The following is a 22,769-nucleotide window of genomic DNA, read 5'->3' as shown; positions in this document are numbered from 1 at the left end:
TGAAGCCAAATCTGAGCTTATATAACGAAATAACATTCGATAACGGTTCAAAAACTGCACCAGAAAAAAAAAAACTGCCTATATTCACTTGGAAATGGATAGAAATCCAATTTTTAAATTTATTTTCAAAATTAGGTATGCTCAATTATGACAACATGCACTCAATTATTATAACATACAGTGTGAGCAAATATATTTCGGTAAATTTAAACAAAACTATTTATTTATTCTATTTATTTATTATTTATTTATTTATTTATTTATTTAAAAAAAAAAATTTTAATGGGTTTTATTACATAGTTATATTCATTTAAAAAACAAGCTTGGTCACCTAATCCCTCTAACAATAGAAAGACAATACAATTAAATTTACAAACTGCAAAATTCCTGCTAAATTGGATATTTTTGAAATAAAAAAAATCATATATGTTTCTCTTGATTTCTCCAGTTTATTACAATTTTATTTAATATTTTTTATTTTGTTTAAAGATGCAGTAGGTGATTGTCTTTAGAAACATTTTTAGTTGTGCTGGTTGAAAGTCTCTTTAAATTCAAATAGTAATGATTAAAGTAAATGATCTAAATGTATTTATATGTATTTTATTTTCTGGGTAAGATATAAGACTAACAAATGCTTGTCCAATTCAAATTTGTCGAGCCGATAATTCCCATAATTCTGATAAGTAGCCCAAACTGTCAATCCACAAATGTAGATTTGCACATCTGCGCAGCCGTTCACACGGATCCACCATTTGCATGTTCACTTAATTGGTTGTTTACTAAATCAATAAAGTGTTTAGACTTTTAAAAACACTGTTGTAATACAGTACTGCTACTAAGCATTGTTCTTATGATGCTTTTCTACAGAAGGAAAACGTGAATTACTTTCAAATACTTCAAATATAGTCTGTGTTAGTAAATGAAAGGCTATTTATAAAAATCCAGCCATAACAGTCATGTAGCCTACAGCTAATCAATCTGTCAATTTCTGGAGTGTAGTCAAACTCAAAAATAAAATTATAAATGATATAAATAAAACAAATACATTTACAGATATGATATTTGACGTTGAAATCATGCTAAAACATTGCGTACGCACAAAGCTGTAAATGTGTGTACGCAGTAAAAAAATCAAATGTATGAAACCCAAATCCCACGCATATTCTCTTTGTACATCCAAATGAACGTGAAACTGAGCGCACGTGAACGAGCGCAAAACTCCTCCCTGCCTCCTCCCCCTTATGAATATGCTAATGACTCTACTTTGGCAAAACCAAACGAAGAAGCAATGGCAAAAGCAAGCAAAATGAGAAACTTCGAATAGAATGTGAATTGGAGGTGCGCCTATCAGAGGTAGACTGGAGAAAAACTGTGTTATTTGCAAGTTTGTCCTCCGTAATTAATAACCAAAGAAAAAAACAGTGGGAGAGCTGACGCTGGTTGTGGGGTCTCGTTGGACACTCCGTTGGAATAAGGTAATTAAGTGAAAGTCAAGCGGATATTAGCGGCACAAGTGGCATAGCTCTTAAAACGCATGGCAACATGTTTTGACGCTATCATTCATGAACTCGTTTCGAATCCAGCGTCTGATGAACTTTTTTTTTTTTCCCCCATTAGATATCAGATTTTGCCTACTCTTCATCACGAGGAAGACAAGTAGGAATCATTAATAAGTGTGTGTTATGTTAAGCACATTTGTGCATCACATATTTTTTGCCCATGTATTGAATGGAAATATTTCCGATTCATGTAGCCTATGCAAATTCCTCTTCAGATGGCGCCTTCATAGCAATGTGCATGCAGTAATCACTCCGATTACATCGGGAAAACCGGCGATCGCTGCAAGTTGCGCTTTAATGTTTGGCTGGTCAACTGCATGGCATGGAAACCTTATATACCTGCTAGACATGCAGATGATCCCATCTTATACAGCTGCCATTGCACAGCTCAAAGATATTTTGTAGTGTGCAATTTAACATGATTGCCTCTAGGAAATGCCAATGGAAATAAAACAAACACACAAGAAATGCACGTACGGCAGACATGAAGTTGGCGTGGACCAACGCACATTCTCACGTTCATTTCATCGTTAGTAAATCCAAACGTGAGCCTGAAATCTGCCGTACGCAAAGTTTTTGTGCGTACGCAGCGTTGATAGATGAGGCCCCTGGGAAATGGAGGCCGGGTAAATGGTTTGTGAGCATAATTAAGTGCACACAGCATGCCATATTATATGATAAGTGAAAGAAATAATTCCAAAAGGCAATTTACAGTGTAAAGTCACATAAAACACATAAAACAAAGTAAAAGATCAGCTGCTAATTAGTTGGAATGACATGGCGGCAAGTAGCGAGACCTAGCTGTCACTCAAGTGGCCCCGCACTTAAATATGCAGATTTAATATAACTTAATATAAACAAATGATCCATTTTTGTTACATATGGGTTTAAACATAACCTCCATAATCATCAGAGGGTTGATTTAACAAGGTCAGATCTTGTAAAGGTTTGTGGTGCATGAATATGCAATATCGCTACTTTAATTAATGCCCAATCCCCCCTTTTTTTTCTTTTTCTTTTCTTTCTCCCCATGTTCTGTTCACTTGCTTGTTGTTGTATCTGTATTGCTTAAAAAATTTTATAAATACATTATAATATATATATATATATATATATATATATATAAACAAATGATGGAAAAAAATATTGATAAAAAAATGGATGAGTTATAGAAAAAAATTAGCTAAAGTAATAATAGCTATATACACCATAATCATTTTTTGTACCAACCGGTAAACCCCGTTCATTCTGCTATAAAGTTGGCCATTTTATCATTGGGGTCAATAGAAATGTGCTCTATTTTGGCCTAGTGGAATTTTGATGAATTGCAGTTTCAGTTACTTCCTTATTAGCTTCACAAGGGAGAGCGGGATGTGGAGTCAATAGTATGTTAAAATAAGTTTTTGTGGTTTCACTAAAATGTAGGCTGAAGCCTTCATTTCCAGAGTCTGTGATGAATTACATAAAAGTAAATAAACAGTTGTTTACATTTCGATTTTAAAAACTATTAACAGTATTGACATTGCATGATACCCCCCATACCCCTAAGTCAGACTCATAAATCATCAAAAACAACATTACAAAACGGAGAGAGGCCCACATGTGTTTAACTGTTAGAATACTGTTTGAGAGATGATGCAACTTTATGAAGGTGATGTCACTATTGTCATTACAGTTTTTTGTAATGGTAATATGGCAATATGGTAATATGGTAAAATGAAATCAGAGGACACTAATAAAATTATGAGCTCAATAAAAAAAAGAAAAATTTATATATGTATGCCAAAAACATTGTTTATGTAATAATTTTAACATTTTGCCTTCGATTTGCAAATTACAAGTCCTGGTAAGGAAAAATGATAGAAATGGACTGACATCCCAGCAGGCACAGGATGTCAACATGACATCAAATAAACGTTGTACCCCAACGTTGTGGGATGTTGCATTTTGTCTGGAAATGAAAATCAGCCTGAAGTCAGAAACCAACGTCAGGTTGACGTCAGTGTCTAAGGTCAAACAGTTGTTGCATTTTGGTAACTTTCCAGCATGACCTACAAACAACAAAATATCAACGTCTAATAATGTTACAGCTTGACGTTGTGTTTACGTTCCAATATGACGTCTATCAGACGTTGGATTTTTTATTATTTTTATTTTTTTTGCCATACCTGAGGAATAAATGTCAGTATTTGACATCAATATGACGTTGGTTTAAGATGTTGGCTCGATGTTGGATTTTGGTCACTTTCCAACACAACCTAATATCAACAAAATATCAACGTCAAAATAACATTGTCCTAAGATGCTAGTGACCTAAATCTAACCTAATATTAGTGTGCTATGATGTTGTGTGTCTGCCATCCTACCATTTAATTATTTTAAATAGTGTTTAATTCACTTTATGATGTCAAAAACTTCCATGTCTGACTATTTCTTATGGACGCAGAAGGCCCAGATTTCGTGGAACGACCCTCATACGTTCACTTTCCTCCAGTAGAACCCAAAGGCTCTTTATTATCATGTGAAAGCGCAGTTTCCAGGGTACGGCTCCGCAAGGATACAGCTTGCCAGGCGGAGATCATAAAGAGACTGCCAGTTCTCTTTCAAGTGACTTCTCCAGTACAAAGCTCCCTTTATTGCTGTGAATTGTAGACCGCTGCCCTGGTTTAGTGCCGTGTCTAATGCGCCCATAGTTCACACACTGGAATGAGTGTTGGGAGAGGGACAAAGTTTGAGACCTGTACAAGTGAGGGCTCTAAAGCAAGGGTCGTCTGAAGACTTCATCTGCACACTGAGCAGGGTGAAACCATTGAAGGTTTGTTATCTCCTACTCGGCTTCATCCAAAGACTCATTAATGTCGATCAAATGCTTCACACAAGGGGTCTTCGAGATTTATAGGGCCTGGATGGATTGGGAAATGAAGCTTGACCTATAATATGGTCTTTACTATTGATATATGAAGTCATATTGCATTTTAATTTTACTTAAAGGGGAAGAGTTCACCCAATAATACAGATTCTGTTATTGTTTAGTCACCCTCTAAACCTGTATGAGATTCTTTGATAAACTACTATAGGTACGTAAGACAATGGCTAATGTAAAAAAAAGTAATGCTAATATATTTCAAAATATCTTGTTACATTTTCAAGAAGGAAAGACAATCATACAGTTTTTAAACTTTCCCTTGTCATTTTTGGTTACATATCCCCTATGCCAGATTCACATGGGGTGTCAGTGTTAACGCTTTCCATTCACTTTGAATGGATGATGTCAAGCATTGCCAAAGTGAGTTGTGGATCCGTCTGTGCCATTTCATCGGTGTTGTTCGCTGCAAAGGTCGCGAATTTCTTAACTTTTCAAGCTTCAAGGGAAGCATCAGTCAATCAGATCACTTTATGCAAATACCCCAGCTCAGAGAGTAGCCAATAGCACTCTAATTTCTTTGGCTGATGAGGCTATGACGATCCCATCAGCCAAAACTTCAGACACACCCTTCGTAAAAAAGGTTGACACTAAGGCCTCGTTTACACTAATGTTTTTAGTTTGAAAACGCCTACGTTTAGCTACAGTTACGCCATCCGTCGAAACTACGCCGGAGTTTTCGAGCACCAAAAATGGAGGGTTTTGGAAACCCTGGAGAGCCCGTTTTCATTCTAAAACGCTGCTGCTCCATCTCAGTGTGGATGGGGGAAAACATAGACATCTGAAAACGGAGGCGGGGCTGCTGAGAATCGCTACCTGATTGGGGCTTTTGTGTCATTGCGTATCCTTCCCTTATTCGTCAAGCCCCTATCACATGACTATAACACATGGCTTTAACGCTACCGGAAGACAGCAGACCAGCCTTCACTGTAAACAACAACATGGACACAGAAATGGGAGCGTTGTTTGCACTATTGTCTGTTTTAGGCACCATTGTGCAGTTATTCATTTGTTACGTTTAGTAACAACTCGACCTCGTCGTCTGTCCACAAAAATACCTCTCATGCTTTATCATCGCTTTCATTGTTTAACCAGCATTTGTTGACTAACAATTAACAAATGCCGAGCTAGACACATGCTTCCTGTTTATACTAGAACGTGCATGCCCAGAGTGCGCGAATTGTCACGTGATAAACGTTTTTGGTGGCGTTGTTTGGACGGAGATATGTTCAGAAACGCTAGGTGAAACGCTAGTGTGGACGCGGATCGTTTTTTGATCTAAAACGCCATTTTAAAACTCAAACCCACTAGTGTAAACGGGGCCTAAAGCCCAGTGTGAAATGGCCATTAATGAGTAGGTTTAGTGGCGACGCAGTGGCACAGTAGGTAGTGCTGTTGACTTACAGCAAGAAGGTCGCTGGGTTGCTGATTCGAGTCTTAGCTCAGTTGGCGTTTCTATGTGGAGTTTGCATGTTCTCCCTGCGTTCGCATGGGTTTCCTCCGGGTGCTCCGGTTTCCCCCACAGTCCAAAGACATGCGGTACAGGTGAATTGAGTAGGCTAAATTGTCTGTAGTGTATGAGTGTGTGTGTGAATGAGTGTGTGTGGATGTTTCCCAGAGATGGGTTGCGACTGGAAGGGCATCCGCTGCGTAAAAATGTGCTGGATAAGTTGGCGCTTCATTCCGCTGTGGCGACCCCGGATTAATAAAGGGACTAAGTCGACAAGAAAATTAATGAATGAATGAGACTTTTATTTATTTATTTGTTTGTCTACATTAGTGTTTCTCAACCACATTCCTGGATGACCACCAGCTCTGCACATTTCCATGTCTCCGTAACCAAACACCTGATTCAGATCATCAGCTCATTAGCAGAGACTGAAAGACCTGTAATGGTTGTAACCGACAATGGAGAGGAAGTGGTTGAATTGATATGTTTCATAATATTGTTTTTCAGCCTCTACGCTGTTAATAATAATAAAATAAATAAAGGATTTTAAGAAATAAAATGCATAAATAAAACACTCATGAAAGTAGCTTTTCCATCTACCAAATTTCGTTTATTCTATCTCATCTTTTAAATGAAACCGGTTTGAACTTTGTTCTCATTTTCAGAGCATTGCAACAGTGGAAAACAAAATCCTCTGAGATTAAACATTTCATTGGTTCTGCTCATAATGAGGAGCAGTGATATATGCCAACTTCAAAGAAGCCTAAGGGAAAAAAATCCAATTACAAGAGAGAGTGGCTCATTCAAGAATGTTTAATCTGCCTCAAGTCTAACTCTAAAACAACAGCATCAACAATGAGGCGGTTGTTCTCGCAAACGCATTTATTCTGTGGCCTAGTTTGGCCACACAGGGCTTGTGTGTTGTAAGAATTAATTTCTTCAAGTAGAGCTTTAGTATGCGAGTGAAATCTAGCCCGAGACGTCAGGAATGCAGATCTGCTAGCAGCTGCGTCTCCATCGTCACCTTACAGATGCATTACACTCTCATGCTCTTTCCAGCAGCAGCTGCACGGTGACTGATGATGGATGCAGACTGTTGACAGACTGTGATAATCTGCCCAATGAATGGAGCTTGACACTGTGGAGGATGTGATAAGACAGTCAAGCCACAACATGCTCAAGGTCAGATAGGGCCATAGAGAAAGACACAGCAAATTAATTGCTGAAGTAAGCCAATGCAAACTATTATGTAAACATTGAAGTCCAAGTTAAATATGTGTGTCTGCATTTAGTTAACACTTTTTTCCATGATGGAATACAGTAAAATAATTTATGTTTTTTTATTGTACGCTGATGACACTGTACTTTGTGTCTGGATCAAACATACACAACTAACAATAAATTAAATACAGATCTTCAACATTTACATCAATGGCTGCAAGACAATCATTTGAATATTAATGTTAAGAAAACAGAATGTATGTACTTTTACTCATCTAGGCGAACATTATCCATTTCCAATCCCATCATTTTTTTCAAATCAAAAACCATTGTATCTACATTCAATATTTCTATATCTATTAAATATTTCAATATATCTAATATCAATATTTAAGAATCAGTCTGGATTCTCAGCTTACTTATTGTGAACATGTTTACAATGTCTATAAAAACCGGAAACAAAGGCTATTGGTTTATAGGAAAATTAGGACAAATTTGTCTCTTTCTGTTTCTGAAACTTATCTTCATGCCATAACTTTGTCCCCTTCCTGCAGGCACAGGACATCAGCATGATGTCATATTGATGGTGTACCCCATTGTCTTGGGGACGTTGAATTTTGTTTGGAAAATAAAATCGGGTGGACGTCAGAACCCAACATCAGGTCGACATTAATGTCCTACCTAAAATCAACCAAATATCAACGTCTAATCATGTTACACCTTGACATTGTGTGGACATTACCACTATGACATCTATCAGATGTTGGATTTTGGTCACTTTCCAACACAACCTAAAATCAACCAAATATCAACGTAATTTGACGTCACTTTTGGACATCAAATGTTGTCCTTAGGCGCTGGCTAGGCATAGATTTTTGATCACATGACGTCATGACCTAAATCTAACCTAATATTAACATCTTATGATGTTGTGTGCCTGCTGGGTTGTCATATTGTTTGCCTGTTTGGTCACTCACAACAAATGATATCGTGAATCCAATAGCTAGACTGTACAATCGGGCCTAAAAGATCCACTATAGACTTTCTGGATGAACATATCATTGTTTTGTTTTATCACTCTCTAATGCTTTATCATTTCAAAATTACATGAACACAGGGATTAAACTGTATTTTCTTATTTTAAACAGTGCTACCTCAGCAGCCCTAAATCAAAACTAAATATAAGGACTGATCGTTCCACCAGATCTGCAATAAATTAATGTTTGCTGTTACCGGCTACAGTCTGAATACTGTTATGGACAGAGATCTTTCTTTTCTGGGTTCACAAAAGCCTGGAAGAGGATCCCACAATATCTAATAACAATACCAACACTGACACCTTAAAAAAAAAATTCCCGTAGTCGTCATCTGATGGTCAACTATCGCTGTAGCCACTGAGATAGTAGCCTGTCTCTCTTCATTTTGTATGTTTGGTGATTGTTTGTACTGTACTCGTTTGTTGACGAATGAGATGTTAAGGGCGTCTGTATGTTTTTTATGTTTTGCGACCTTTTAAAAAACAGAATTCATGCTGAGTCAGCCCCCAATATATTTTAATCTTCCATCACCAGGCTATCCAGCATTTCCTTAAAAGATTCATGTAGTTTCAGGGTGTTTCAATTTGAATTTTTAGACTTTAACTGAAGTTCAGCAATTCACTTTCATTCAGCAACATATTGTTCATGCCCCGTGACAATTATTGGATAAAAATATGAAGGACCGCTGATACCGGATGGCGAACGGAAAGAAAAACTTCCGCATTTCGGGTAGTCCTTTAGTAATCAAAAATCGCTGCTTACATGCAGACCCGTTCCTAACTAATTTGGCACCCTAGGCAAGATTTCAGGTGGCGCCCCGCCACATTGCAGTAAACTCCACTGATAGTGTACATTTAGTCATAAGAAACTAAATAGCTGTTTGATCAACTACTACAAACTGCGAAAACGTCAGATAAATATGCCAATGCAATTAACGTTATTGCTGAATAGATCTAATATTTACACATTTGCTTGAGGAAGGATGGATTGGGGGAGTTACATTACTATTACTATTTTCCATATAACATCTATGCCCTTCCATAACATTAGGTGACGTTAAAACTAACAGATAGCCCTATAGCTATTTATTATTTAGCCATCTGTCAACGTTGGGATGTAAAAAATATGGGACAATATAAAGCTTCAAATGAAAGAATACATAGCAAACTTTAGAAAATATTGACAATAAAATAAAAGGTTTAGCCAATTAAAATCAATGGCCTATACAGAAATTAAATAAAGCTTTAAAATTTGCTTAACTTTTAATTGTATTTGCATATTGATCAAAGTTACTATAGTTATTTAGTGAAGAGCAGCAAATGAATCTCTCATTGTGTTTTGTTTGATAACAGAGGTGTTCATGTAAGAATGCACAGATCTATAATGAAACATTTGACTACTTTAGTAACTGTTTGTGCTCATTTAAGAGAAAATTAGTTTTGTTTAAAATAAAACACGCAGAAGGGACATGTTTACATATTTTTAAGTGTATTTGTCTATTTAAACACACGCCCAATCACTTAAGTATCGCTAACTCAGCGCAGTTAAGTTGGTCTTGTTTTCGATATTCCTGACACTTTCAATGATAAACGGCAATAATTCAAAAACCTCTTACCCTATAAAGATCTTAACTGTGTTTCCTTTAAAAAAGACAAAGCTGGTAATGTTTCACAGCTGTCTTTTTCTTTTTTTCACTCAACATTATGACCACTGCTTCGTTTAAGCCCTCGTAATATGCTTATAGCTCTCCCGGCTGAACGCATATTGCGAGTGGTTAAAGGGAGCAGTGGTCGTAATGTCAAGCAAAAAAAGAAAAAGAAAAAGACACCTGTGAAACTTAACCAGCTTTGTCTTTTTTGTAGGAAATACACTTTAGATCTTTTTAAGGAAAGAGGTTTTTGAGTTATTGCCGTCTATAACTGAATGTGTCAGGAATATTGAAAATAAAACCAAACTAAAATAAAGCCCCCCTGGATGTACAGCGCCCTTAGCATTTGCCTATACTGCCTATGCCACGGGCTGGCCCTGCTTACATGGTAGTCTCTTAATCAGTATTATCTTAATCATAAAATCAGGGTATTGGTGTCTATGTAAATGTACGCAGTGAAAGTGTCAGATGATGTCGCAAGCTGTCAAAGACAGCCCATCCATCTGCTTTTAAGTTGTTTCCATGAGCCTTCAAATGTTTCATTAAGTTTGACGTGTTTCCCCCTTACACCAACTTTTGTAAAGTGTCTGCTTTACATTGTTGTGTCAAAATCCTTGCTTGTAAAATACAGCCATACTTTAGAACACTTAGTTTAAGCAAATTTGATGAACGCGATCGTGCGTGTTGATGAATCTGAAGTGAGTCACTCAGCGGGTGCGCTGTACTGCGCGCGTTGTCTGAGTGCACGTGTGTGTATATATATTACGTAGTTACTTTTTATTTTAAATAATGCATTACGTTACTTTGGAGATACATTCGCGTTACTTTTTCTGTCCTGGCTGAGTCGGAACTTGCAGGGTTTTATTTTTCTTCTTCCTTTTACTTCCTCTTCCTTTTCCTTCTTCTGCCATCTTCCTTTCTGTCTGTTCCTGCATTCACTCATTGCGTGCAGGATTCAACATAACTACGATCATTTTAATCTAGCAATTTTATTTTTTAAAAGCTAATTAGTTAAACTAAAAAGTCACTTGCACACTTGAATAAAAAATTTTAAAAAGTAGCCCAAATATTATTACTTTATTTTTTCAAGTAATGCATTACTTTACTCGTTAATATTACGTAACCTGGAAAAACTTGTAATGCTAAAATAAACATATACCTATTAATGGCAAACCCAGAGAACCATTAACTTTGAAATCTCTTAAATTTCTCCAGATTAGTAACAAAATAAGAATACAATAACATAAATACTATATTTTTAATAGTACAATGTTGTTTTCTTTTAAAATGTCATTTGATCTTAATGTCAAACCTGAATTTTAGCATCATTTTATCAGACATGATGCATCAGAAATCATTATTATATGCTGATTTGATGCTATAAAATACATTATTATTATTATTATTATTATTATTAATATTATTATTGCTATTATTATTATTATTATTATTATCAACAACAGATATTTAAAAGCTGTAATAATCATTATTATTATTATTGCTATTATTATTATTATTATTATCAACAGATATTTAAAATCTGTAATAATCATTATTATTATTATTGCTATTATTATTATTATTAAACAGATATTTAAAATCTGTAATAATCATTTATTTTAGTCTTTTTTCAATTATTGTTTATAGTTTTTTTGGAATTCTCTGTTAAAAAGCTATTTAATTTTATTGTCAAATCTAAATTTTAGCATTATTATTCCAGTTCCTCTTCCAGAAATCTGTATATCATGCTGATTTGATGCTATAAAATACATTATTATTATTATTATTATTGTTATTATTGTTATTATTATGTATTTATTATTGTCAAAAGATATTTACCATTATAATAGTTTACTTAGTTGTTGTTTTTTTCAGTTACTATGTATAGTATTTTGGAATTTTCCGATGAATAGAAGGTTTGATAAAATAGCATGTACAAAGTATGTCTAATTTTTTTATTCATTGTAATTATTTATTAAGTCACAGTAGATTTAAATATGCACTGTAGAGTTTGTGAAACAAATGAGTTGAGTTATTATTAAATCTGGGATGGGCTCTTGATTTAGGTCACTGTCCCTCAGCGGCTCAAAGTGCAAAGTGCGCAAAAATCTTAATCTGTTGAGTTTATCTTTTCAACTGATCACTGATTACACTGCTGTTTTGGCTCAGCAAATGTGTGTCAATGCTAAAAACACACAAACTCAATCACACCACAATATCCTGTAGTGATTTTAGGACAAATGGATCTAATTGTGTCATTTTTTTGTTGCTGATGAAATATTTGTGTCTGGTTTGTGTTGAAGTGATTGCCACTATGAGAGACCTGAAGAAGAAGGACCGTCTGGTGGAGGCAGCGGGTGAAGTGTATGGTCAGACCCTGACTCTGCTGCCTCTGGACATCTGCAGCGATGAATCGGTCAGGCAGTGTGTCAACAGTGTAAAGGACAGACACATCGACGTACTCAGTGAGTGCTCAGTGCCAAACAACTCACAGGATTTGTTCAAAATCTAGGGGAAAAATACAGTACTTATTTTTTTAACATGGGCTGATCAAGTTCTGAGCAGCAGAATCAAGAGAGGAAAGTCTGATGGGTATGTGCAAGTTGTTTTCTGAGAGAATGACACTTGACATGCTTCGTGGCCTTTTACATCCTAAACTTGCCCATTCAACACATTCCCTTGTGTAAAGCTCTTGTGTAATCCTCTTTGACATACTTATTAATAGGGAACTTATTATGGAAATGATACACTTAAAACTAATACACACCAGAGCTGTGGTCAATGCTTTTAGGCACTGCAGAAATGAAAATGTTTATGGTAAATGTGATATGAACGTACCGGTGCATCACGGTGGCTCAGTGGTTAGCACTGTCCCCTCACAGCAAGAAGGTCACTGGTCTGAGTCCCAGCTGGGTCAGTTGGCATTTCGTTGTGGAGTTTGCATGTTCTCCCCATGTTCACTTGGGTTTTCTCTGGGTGATCCAGTTTGCCCCACAGTCCAAAGACAGGTGAATTGAATAAGCTTAATTGGCCGTAGTGTATGTACTGGGTTGCAGCTGGAAGTGCATCTGCTGTGTAAAACATATGCTGGATAAGTTGGAGGTTCATTCCACTGTGGCGACCCCCTGATAAATAAAGAGACCAAGCTGAAGAAAAATGAACAAATGAATGAAAAACTTGGTTTTGACCATATTTGGAATGTGAAAAATCAATGAGCTCTGCTCTGACAAATTCAAATCAAGAATAAATAAACATCCAAAGCTTGCAGTTTGTCCCTTCCGTCTAAATGGACCTACAATTTTTCAACGTCATCTATACTTCAGTATCTCATCAAATCTTCTGATCAGCTCTCAACTATCTGACATATCAAGACAGATTTAAAACATTACTGCTTGTTGCACTTGAGCTCAACCACTCTAACTGGCAGAGCTGATAAATCAAATACATTTTTCAAATCATTCAAATAATGTCTTTCCAAATGGCCTGTTTTTCACCAAGATTTTACACTCATGTACTGAAACTAATATTATTCACCTATACAACACATTTTCATTCTACGGCATTTTTAAGTATATTAAACAGCAGTTATACACTTTTAATGAATTTTGATACACTATGGGCTCTATTTAACCAATCTAAGCGCAAAATCTAGAGCATATGGCGCAAAAGCATTAAGGACATGTCCGAATCCACTTTTGCTAGTTGTTATAGGAGTTATAAGTGTTTTGAGCATAACGTGCACTAAACCAATCATAATCTCATCTCCCATTCCCTTTAAAAGTCAGTTGCATCATCATTTGCTATTTACTTGGCAGACTTCGGTAGTGGAAAAACTGAACTAGTGAGAAAACAGTTAAACAGAGCATCTGCAGCGCAAGAATAAAGAATGAGCCTCCTCCATTCAGCCTCTTTACTTTCTCTTTACTTTACTTTTACTCTTTACTCCTTTACTTTCATGGATGAGGAAATGGTGTTGTACACACTCTGCTATAATATTATTTTATTCCTTTAATTTTTTTCATTTGTAATGATATTTGTGTATTGCTGTACATCCTGTGTGTATTAAGCATTTAAACCTGCATAGGCGCAAAACTAACACGCTCTGTGCTGAATTTAAACCAGCTTTCAGTTGGTCAATTGCGCACTATTTTAGTTCTTTAAAATAACAAAGTGGCAACAAATCGCCTTAATACACCTTCCTTCTAGACGGGTACATATATATATATATATATATATGTATTAAGGGTGGAGCCGAACCCGAATACGGTATTCGGAAAGGCACGAATAGCGTGTTTTTACGAATACTTGATTCAAACAAATACTTGAAAAATTATTTGTATTCGGGAGCAAGAAAAACACTATATCAAAAAGCAGCGTTTCCTCATGAGACCACAGTGCATGCCCGCGTAAGTGAGTGAGAGAGAGTGAGAGAGAGAAAGAGAGAGAGAGAGAAAGAGAGAGAGAGAGAGAGAGAGAGAGAGAGAGGCAAAACGCGCCAAAGCCCGAAACTGAAAGCGAGACGTGACTTTTAAGGGGTTGTTTCATATGGATTTATTAATCATTCTTACTGTTCAGTGATCGCAAACTGCCGTAGTTTATTAAAGACGCAAACCCCTCACTGCACGTCAGCTGCGCGCCTTCAGTAGACCTCCTCATTCCTGCAGCACGAGAGCTTTATGATTGTTTATGCGCGCCAAAAGTGGCGGATCTGTCCGGTGAAATATCTGACTGCGTGTCACCGCATCCCTAAGGACTGTTTGGCGAAATATTTGACTGCATGTCACTGCATAACAAACCACTGAAAGGATATAACTAGAGAACTCTCCACTGTGCTACTGGGTGAAAGCGTATGGCAAGCCGTTTTAGCATTTAAACCTTGTTCAGACTATCCATAAATATATTTAGAGATATCTCTAATTATATTTTGACTTGTCATAATTATAATTCGACTAGTCAGATTGGAAATATCTGCAAATATATTATGATAGACTAGTCATATTCCTCCATTGACTTCCATTGAAAAATATTTGCAGATATCTCTAAATAAGTTGACTAGTCACAATTGTAATTAGATATATCTCCAAATGAATTTTGACTAGTCAAAAATCCAATTCAAGATATCTACAACTGTAATTAGACTTTTAGTAAATTAATTAGAGATATCTTCAAATATATTTGTAAATATCTCTAAATATGATTAATTAAAGATATCTCTAAATGTATTATGACTAGTAAAAACTCAGAGATATCAATTACAATTGTTACTAGTCAAAATTCATCTGATTTCGTACTAGTACAATTGTAATTGCAGACATGTCTAATTGTCATTCTGAGTAGTGGAATTATAATTATGACTAGTCAAAATATAATTAGAGATATCTCTAATATATTTATGGAGTCAGAACAAAGATTTAAATGCTAAAAAGGCTTGCCATAGAGAGCGCTTCTCACTGAACAGAGCACCGCGCAACCTTCTATGTAATGTATTTTCACATGCACTAAAAGCATCAACACAGCCACATTCTGCCCCAGCAAGTCAGTTTCAAACATAAAAAAAAAAACAAACAAACAAACTTTGTGTCTTTTTTGTGGCTGGCAGATGATAATAGCAGGGCTGTATCTTTTAGTATTATATAGAATACTTTTGTTCTGCCAGATCTCCCAGGCAGGGTTTTATTTAGATTTATTTAGTTAATATTAGTTTTTGGAATTCTGTCCATTAGAAAGAAGGTCTTTCAGAAGAAGAACAGTTTTTTGAAGTATTATTTGTTTTTACTGTCTATTCAGTGTCCTTCAACAAGAACGGTGGTGGTGGGATTCATAATATTCACAATGGTATTTTATTAGTTGTTGGTTTAACCATGGATGAGATAATGGCTTCTATGTTATTTTCTTTTCAATGACATTTCTTATCACATGTTCAAAAACAACAGCCAATATTGCATATCTATAATTTATGTAATGGGTATAATTAAACAATACTTTCACTATAACGTAAATTAGAAGTGTAATAGAAAAAATATATATTTTTGCGCCATTTTGAATTTTACTCGAATACAAATACAAATACAAATACAAATACAAATACAAATACAAATACTTTTCCCCCTTCAACAAATACAAATACAAATACAAATACCGGCTGCTCCGCACATCCCTAATATGTATATATATTAGGGCTGTCAAATGATTATAAAAATAACGTGATTAATCACACTTATTTGTAATTAATCATGATTAATCACGAAATCCTGTATTTATTACAAAAGTAAAAACACAGGCATGTACTGTAAGTGCCATTTAAATAAAAAAAACAATCCATGCCAAAAACAAACAAAAATTCTTTCCATGTTGGATTCTAAGTGGACTACAAACACACAAACACACACACGCGCACACACACATACATACGCACGCACGCACGCACACGCACACGCACACACACACACACACACACACACACACACACACACACACACACACACACACACACACAGATGGAGAGAAACAACGTGGGCAGTGCCGGTGAGCGAGAAGGATCCCTTCAGATTCACGCACGATTGCGTCCATCAAATCTCCTTAAACTAAGCATTCTAAATTATGGCTGAGGAACGTGAAACAGACGCTTTACAAAAGGGGGAAACACGACAAATGAAACATTTGAGGGACGCAGGTTAAGGGCAGAGAAATGTCTTTGAAAGCTTCCGAATTCATCTGGCACTTTCATTCACATGGAAACCAATACTCTTTGTTTTGATTAAGATAATACTGATCAAGAGTCGACCATGTAAACAGCAATTTTTGATTATCCTAAATGACCACGCGAGTCCCGAAATGTGGAGGTTTTTCTTTCCGTTCGCCATGCGGTATCAAATTCCATTAAAACATCCTGAATGAAAATATGCTGAATGGGAGTGAACTGCTGAACTGCAGTTAAATTCTAAATATTAAAATTGAAACACTCAAAATTGCATGAAACTCTGGAGGAAACGCAGGATAGCCTGAAGATGCGACATTAATTGTTTTATACTGAAACTTTCCTTCTAAAAAGACGTCCTTGGTCTTATCCATATTTCTTTGCACGTTAAACACACGTAGGGCCAGAGCAAGCTGAACTGGCGCTCTAGGCAAACGGCAATCACGCCGTTTTATTCTTATGGAAGGCAGGGGACTGTGAGGTAGGGGGTGGGTGTAGCGGATAAATGTGAGGACCGGGAAGTTCGTTTGCTAGGACCGCCTAGGTCGCCTCTATGTACGCGCCGGCCCTGAACACACGTCGGCCACAACAGGAAATAAAAAAAACTGCAACTGCATTTTTTGTGTTTTTTTTTTTTACGCATTAAATATTTCAAATCAATCAGGTCTATTAACACGCTAATTTTGACAGCCCTAATATATATATATATATATATATATATATATATATATATATATATATATATATTATTAGTATCTAACATAAGTTCATACACAACACTTTCCTCCATGTCCAGAGATAACCCAAAATGTATTTTATTTAATTTCTTGATTACACATATCATGTGGTCAAATGTATTCAAAGAGTCACAAAAGATCTCAGTTGACTAACATGTGATCATTACAGCACATGCTGTGGACAAAATTGCACTAAAGCACAAAACTTTCATGCAACATTGTGTTGTAACACATGGATTATGACAGAATTCGAGCTGCCAGTATCCTTTCCATTTTCTTGCTTACTCACTGCTCGTAAGCCACATACAGTAGCATTGTTTCATTTAATCAATAGTACTTCTGTGTCACACTGAGCTCTCCTACCGAAAGTGATGCAGAGCATGGCGGAATAAGAGATCTTGACGAAATCCGATCACAGATGGTTACAAGGGGCACAATTAAACACATGTTAACACCAGGTTTAATTAAGTTCACTACCTGTGGTCCTTCTTGACTAAATGCCTGTTGTATTATCACGCCACATGATGTCCTAGAAAACCCCTCACACATCTAATCAAATCCTATTGGACTGTTAAGACTGAGACGCATTAACAAAAGTCTATAATAGGATTTCAAACCACATTCGAAGGCTTGGATTGGTGCACAAATTGAATTGAAGGGTTATAAATTGACATTTGGATTGAGCCTTTTCAGTAATGTTAGTTTGTGTAATGCATCTTTCTGTAAACTAAACGCACAGTTAAAGTCAATATTATTAGCCCTCATGTGATTTTTCTTTTTTAAATATTTCCTAAATAATGTTTAACAGAGCAAGACTGTTTTCACAGAATTTCCAGTAATATTTTTTTCTTCTGGAGAATTCTTATTTGTTTTATTTCAGCAAAAATAAAAAATAAATTATCTTTCATAAAATCAATATTATTAGCCCGTTAAGCTGTATATATTTTTTGATTGTCTACAAAACAAACCAACGTTTATTTGCCTAATTACTCTAACTTGCCTAACTGACATAATTAATCTAGCTAAGCCTTTAAATGTCACTTTAAGAGTCTTGAAAAATAACTAGTCAAATATTATTTACTGTCATCATGGCAAAGTTATTAGAAATGAGTTATTAAAACTATTATGTCGAGAAATGTGTTGATTAAATCGTCTTTCCTTAAAACAGAAATTGGGAGAAAAATATTCAGGGGGCTAATAATTTAGGAGGACTAATAATTCTGATACAATTAACTATAATTTTTTAAATCAAACTTACTTAAGTTTTCGATTAGATGAGACTACGGTAACCTCTAATTGGCTGTTTCAGCAGATGTGTGATCCTCGAAGGTGATCGATTTTGATATAAAACAAAAGGGGAAAGTTTGCATTCCTGGACCACTAAATGGATGACCATGAAAGGTTGCATTTATTACTGTTTAACTCCCATGTTTTAGCAGGTGTCTATTTAAATAGCCCTGTAGCCCGGGGGGTGGTTCCCTCACTGAGAAGGTCCAAAATTTGCCCCTTACATGAGCTCATTTGTCCTATTTTGACTGCTATTTCATAATAAATTGTGAAAATAACCTATCGACTAGGACAGGGGTGGCCAACCCTGTTCCTGGAGAGCCACCTTCCAGCAGATTTCAGTTGCAACCCATATCAAACACACCTGCCTGTAATTATCACGTGGTGTTCAGGTCCTAATTAATTGGTTCAGGTGTGTTTGATATGGGTAGTAACTGAAATCTCCAAGAAGGTGGCTGTTCAGGAACATTAAGACCCAGCAAAATAATCTGTTGGGTGTCACTTTGGTGTGACGTCGGCTGATCAGTTTATTTCAATGCTATTATTTTTCATCTAGCTGTGTAAGAAAACATATCTGACCTCAGTGAAGTATTATTTCGCTACTGTGTTATTGTTAAAAAGAGAAAACTTTCACATGTAACTTTTGTTCGAAATTGGAGAATATTCTTAAAACAAAAAATTACAGATAAAAAGGTGTGAAGCACCAAAAGCGGCCATATTAAGGTTAATTTAAATACTAATTTTGTTATTGTTGTTATCCATGAGTTTTCATTTATATTTTTTTTACAAGATAGGCTAAAAAAAGTTCCTCATTATTATTGCTATAAATTTGTATTATTCAAATGGCCAAATTCTGACTGAGGAAAGTTGAATGTACTGACCACTTGTTATTTTCCTTACAAATGACAATAGATTACAGTTTTTATTTTGAAACATTAACAGATTCCTATTTTTTTTTTCTAATGGCATTCTGTATTTTAAATCTTAAAATAAATGAAATATTTTGGTATATCAAAAAGTGTGGTTATGATGACCACCCGACTAGCTAATTCAGCTAAATATAGTGCTTAAAGTTACACTAAATGCAGCATTTACAGTAAATTTCAAAATTAAATTAAAAATAAGCAGAATGCACGCAAAAAAATGTCCACTTTTTAAGAAAAAAGAACTATCCTTTCCAGGCTAGCCACAGACCTGAAATACAAACTATGCATCTAATTTTACTTTTACATTATATGTATATTCACACACCTATTTTATACAAAAAAGTTTCCGGTCTAGATATGCTGGCTTTACACAGCTAAATGAATATTTTCTTGCATCGAAGTGATTAATGCATTCACAATGGTATCAAATGCTATTCATTCTTTTATTTTCTTTCGACTTTGTTCCTTATTTATCAGAGGTCGCCATAGCGGAATGAACCACCAACATTTCTGGTATATGTTTTATACAGCAGATGCCTTCCAGCTGCAACCCAGTACTGGGAAACCCAATTCACCTATAGCGCATGTCTTTAGACTGTAAGAGAAGCCTGCGCACCCGGAGGAAACCCACACAAACAGGGGGAGAACATGCTAACTCCTTACAGAAATGGCAACTGGCCCATCTGGGGCTCGAACCAGCGAACTTCTTGGTGGGAGGCGACAGTGCTAACCACTGAGTGACAGTGCTGCATGAACTGTTGTAGGGTTGGTTAAATGTATATCTATATCATCTATTATTTTTTTGTTTTATCTCATCTATTAATAGTAATTAAGCAAACTATTTCTTACTTTTTAAAAAGATGAACCCCACACCTTTTGCCGTCTTAAAGGCTTAATTAGGGGGACTCATTTTATTTACTACAATGAACTATATAAATATTTGAGTGAAATTACCTTTTTGATTTGATTTGAATTGATTTTCCTGTTCAGATTTACAATTGTGGCCAAATAAAGGGACAGTTCGCCCAAAAAAGTAAAACTCAGTCATCATTGTTTTAAACTTGTTTGACTTTTTGGGCTCTATTTTGACGATCCATGCGTAAAGTGCAAAGCGCAGAGCGCAAAAGCAATAAGGCCATGTCAAAATCCACTTTTGCTGTTTTAGTGATGGAAAAATCCGCTTTGCACCTTGGCGCATGGTCTAACAGGGTTGAGCTTTTTCTCTTAATGAGTTATAGGTGTATTTTGAGAATAAACCAATCAGAGTATCATCTCCCATTCCCTTTAAGAGTCAGATGTGTTGTGCCATGGCGCATTTGCTATTTACATGACGGACTTCGTAAGTGGAAAAACTGAACACTTCACTAGCAAGAAAACAGTTAAACAGCATCTACAGCGTGAGAATGAGAGATGAGCCTCCTCATTATTTACTTTCACTTTCACTCCTGTGGATAGGGAAATGTGTTGTACGCACACACCCATTAGCCTATACATAATTAATTTAGATTGTCAAGCGCAAAGATCTGTTTCAAAACTTTTTCTAAATTCACTTCTAATTTCCAGAAAATGAATAAATGAACAACAATAACTAAGTGTGTTAAAAAAACTGAGTTATATCCTAATACACATGCTGTGCCCCATATGGTCTAAAAACCTGACAAATCTAGACTTGTTTTTAATAATATATATATATATATATATATATATATATATATATATATATATATATATATATATATATATATATATATATATATATATATATATGCATGTAATAAATAATACTGCTGATAATGATAACATTATACCAAAGCAAATTGTTCTGAATAAACTGAAAAAGCCTCCCGAGATAAACAAGGCATGAAAGTTAGTTTTTTATATTTATGTAGGCTAGAAAATAATATGTTTTGTAATATTTTAATCCTTTAGATTTATATTCTATAGGCTATATATAATTATTATATCCTATATATCCTTAATATTTTAATTCTTTTTCATTTGTAAAGATATTTGCATATTGCTCAACATCCTGTATGTATTAAGCAGTTTGTAAGCGAGGCGCACAACTAACCCACTCTGCGCGGGACTTAAGACCGGCTTTGTTCTGGTCTATAGAACAGTCTATTATAGTTTCTTAAAATAGCAACGCACCAGCAGTGCGCCTCAACACACCTCCTTTTTTAAACCAGAACGCCTATGGGCGCACATAGGGCCCTCTATCTTCTGTTGAACACAAAAGAAGATATTTTGAAAAATGCTGAGAATGCTGAAAATGCTTGGGGCCACACAATTCCTTTATGTTGTCCCAACACAAATCAATTCATATTTTTTTATTATTATTATTTTTATTTTTTTACAAATTTAAATAAAATAATTAAATTGTCCTCCCCCAAAAAATCAAGAATTGTTGATTCGACTCATTTTAAATATGTTTTTATTTATGTATTTATTTATTTATTTTTGAGTGAAAGCAGTGAAAGCCATTGACTTCCATCAGTGTTACATCATTTTGACATAAAATTTTGATTTAGTTTAAGTCGTAGTCTTTTGACTAAAAATCCATTTGAGTTTTAGTCATGTTTTAGTCTTCTGAATCATTTTAGTTTTAGTCTATTTTCAGTTGACTAAATTTCATACAATTTTAGTCCTCTAAATCTATTCTGCTCAAATGTTGATGTAATTGCAGCCAATGTCTAATGTGGATCAGTTACTTTTCAAATCACACAAGATTAATTCTTATTAGAAATTTTTCCAAAAAACCAATCACATTCACGTCTCATTTTATTAGTCTACAAAATGTCAGTATTTTTTATTATAGTTGTAGACATCATCCCTTAATTTTTATTTAGTTTTTGTCTAATTTTCATCAGTAGAAACTTATGACGGAAATTTTTCGTCAACAATATTAACACTGACTTCCATAGTATATGTTTTATCTATGTTTTTTCATAGCATGTGAACATTTTTCAGAATATCTTGTTTTGTATTCAACAGAAGAAAGACTATCGTAAGTTTAAACCGTTAAGGGTTTGTAAACGATGTGTAAACTTTAGTTTTTGGGTGAACTATCGCTTTAAGAATGATGTCCCGACTGATTATAACTAAATGTTTTGTGCTGGCCATACATCAATACCAGCCTAGTGCCTCAGGAAACCTTCACATCCATGAAACCAACCGTGTTTCCTGTCTGATTTTCCAGTCAATAACGCCGGCGTGGGTTTGCTGGGCCCTGTGGAGAGCATCAGCATGGACGAGATGAAGCGAGTGTTTGAAACCAACTTTTT

The 22,769-nt window shown here is 35.4% G+C and overlaps 2 protein-coding genes across 3 annotated transcripts in view; one reads left to right on the top strand and one right to left on the bottom strand.

The window, feature by feature from the left end:
• Nucleotides 1-22,769, bottom strand: part of LOC147846065 (uncharacterized) — a 700,063-nt gene that overhangs the window by 266,207 nt on the left and 411,087 nt on the right. The gene's annotated exons all lie outside the window — the stretch shown is intronic.
• rdh8a (retinol dehydrogenase 8a) overlaps nt 1-22,769 on the top strand; it is a 35,247-nt gene that overhangs the window by 1,464 nt on the left and 11,014 nt on the right. For both annotated transcript variants that reach the window (XR_015479487.1, NM_200707.1), the window contains 2 exon segments: nt 12,142-12,303; nt 22,685-22,769. The exon segment at nt 22,685-22,769 is cut by the window's right edge and continues 95 nt beyond it. Coding sequence is in view for 1 of the 2 variants with exons in the window: in NM_200707.1 (NP_957001.1) it covers nt 12,142-12,303; nt 22,685-22,769 (247 nt within the window). In the remaining variant the exon portion in view is untranslated.

The sequence above is a fragment of the Danio rerio genome, chromosome 3 (genome assembly GCF_052040795.2).
Source record: "Danio rerio strain M-AB ecotype USA chromosome 3, GRCz13ab, whole genome shotgun sequence".
In the NCBI taxonomy this organism is placed as follows: Eukaryota; Metazoa; Chordata; class Actinopteri; order Cypriniformes; family Danionidae; genus Danio; species Danio rerio.
The sequence above is the reverse complement of the archived record's forward strand: the minus strand, read 5'-3'. Positions and strand labels throughout refer to the sequence as shown.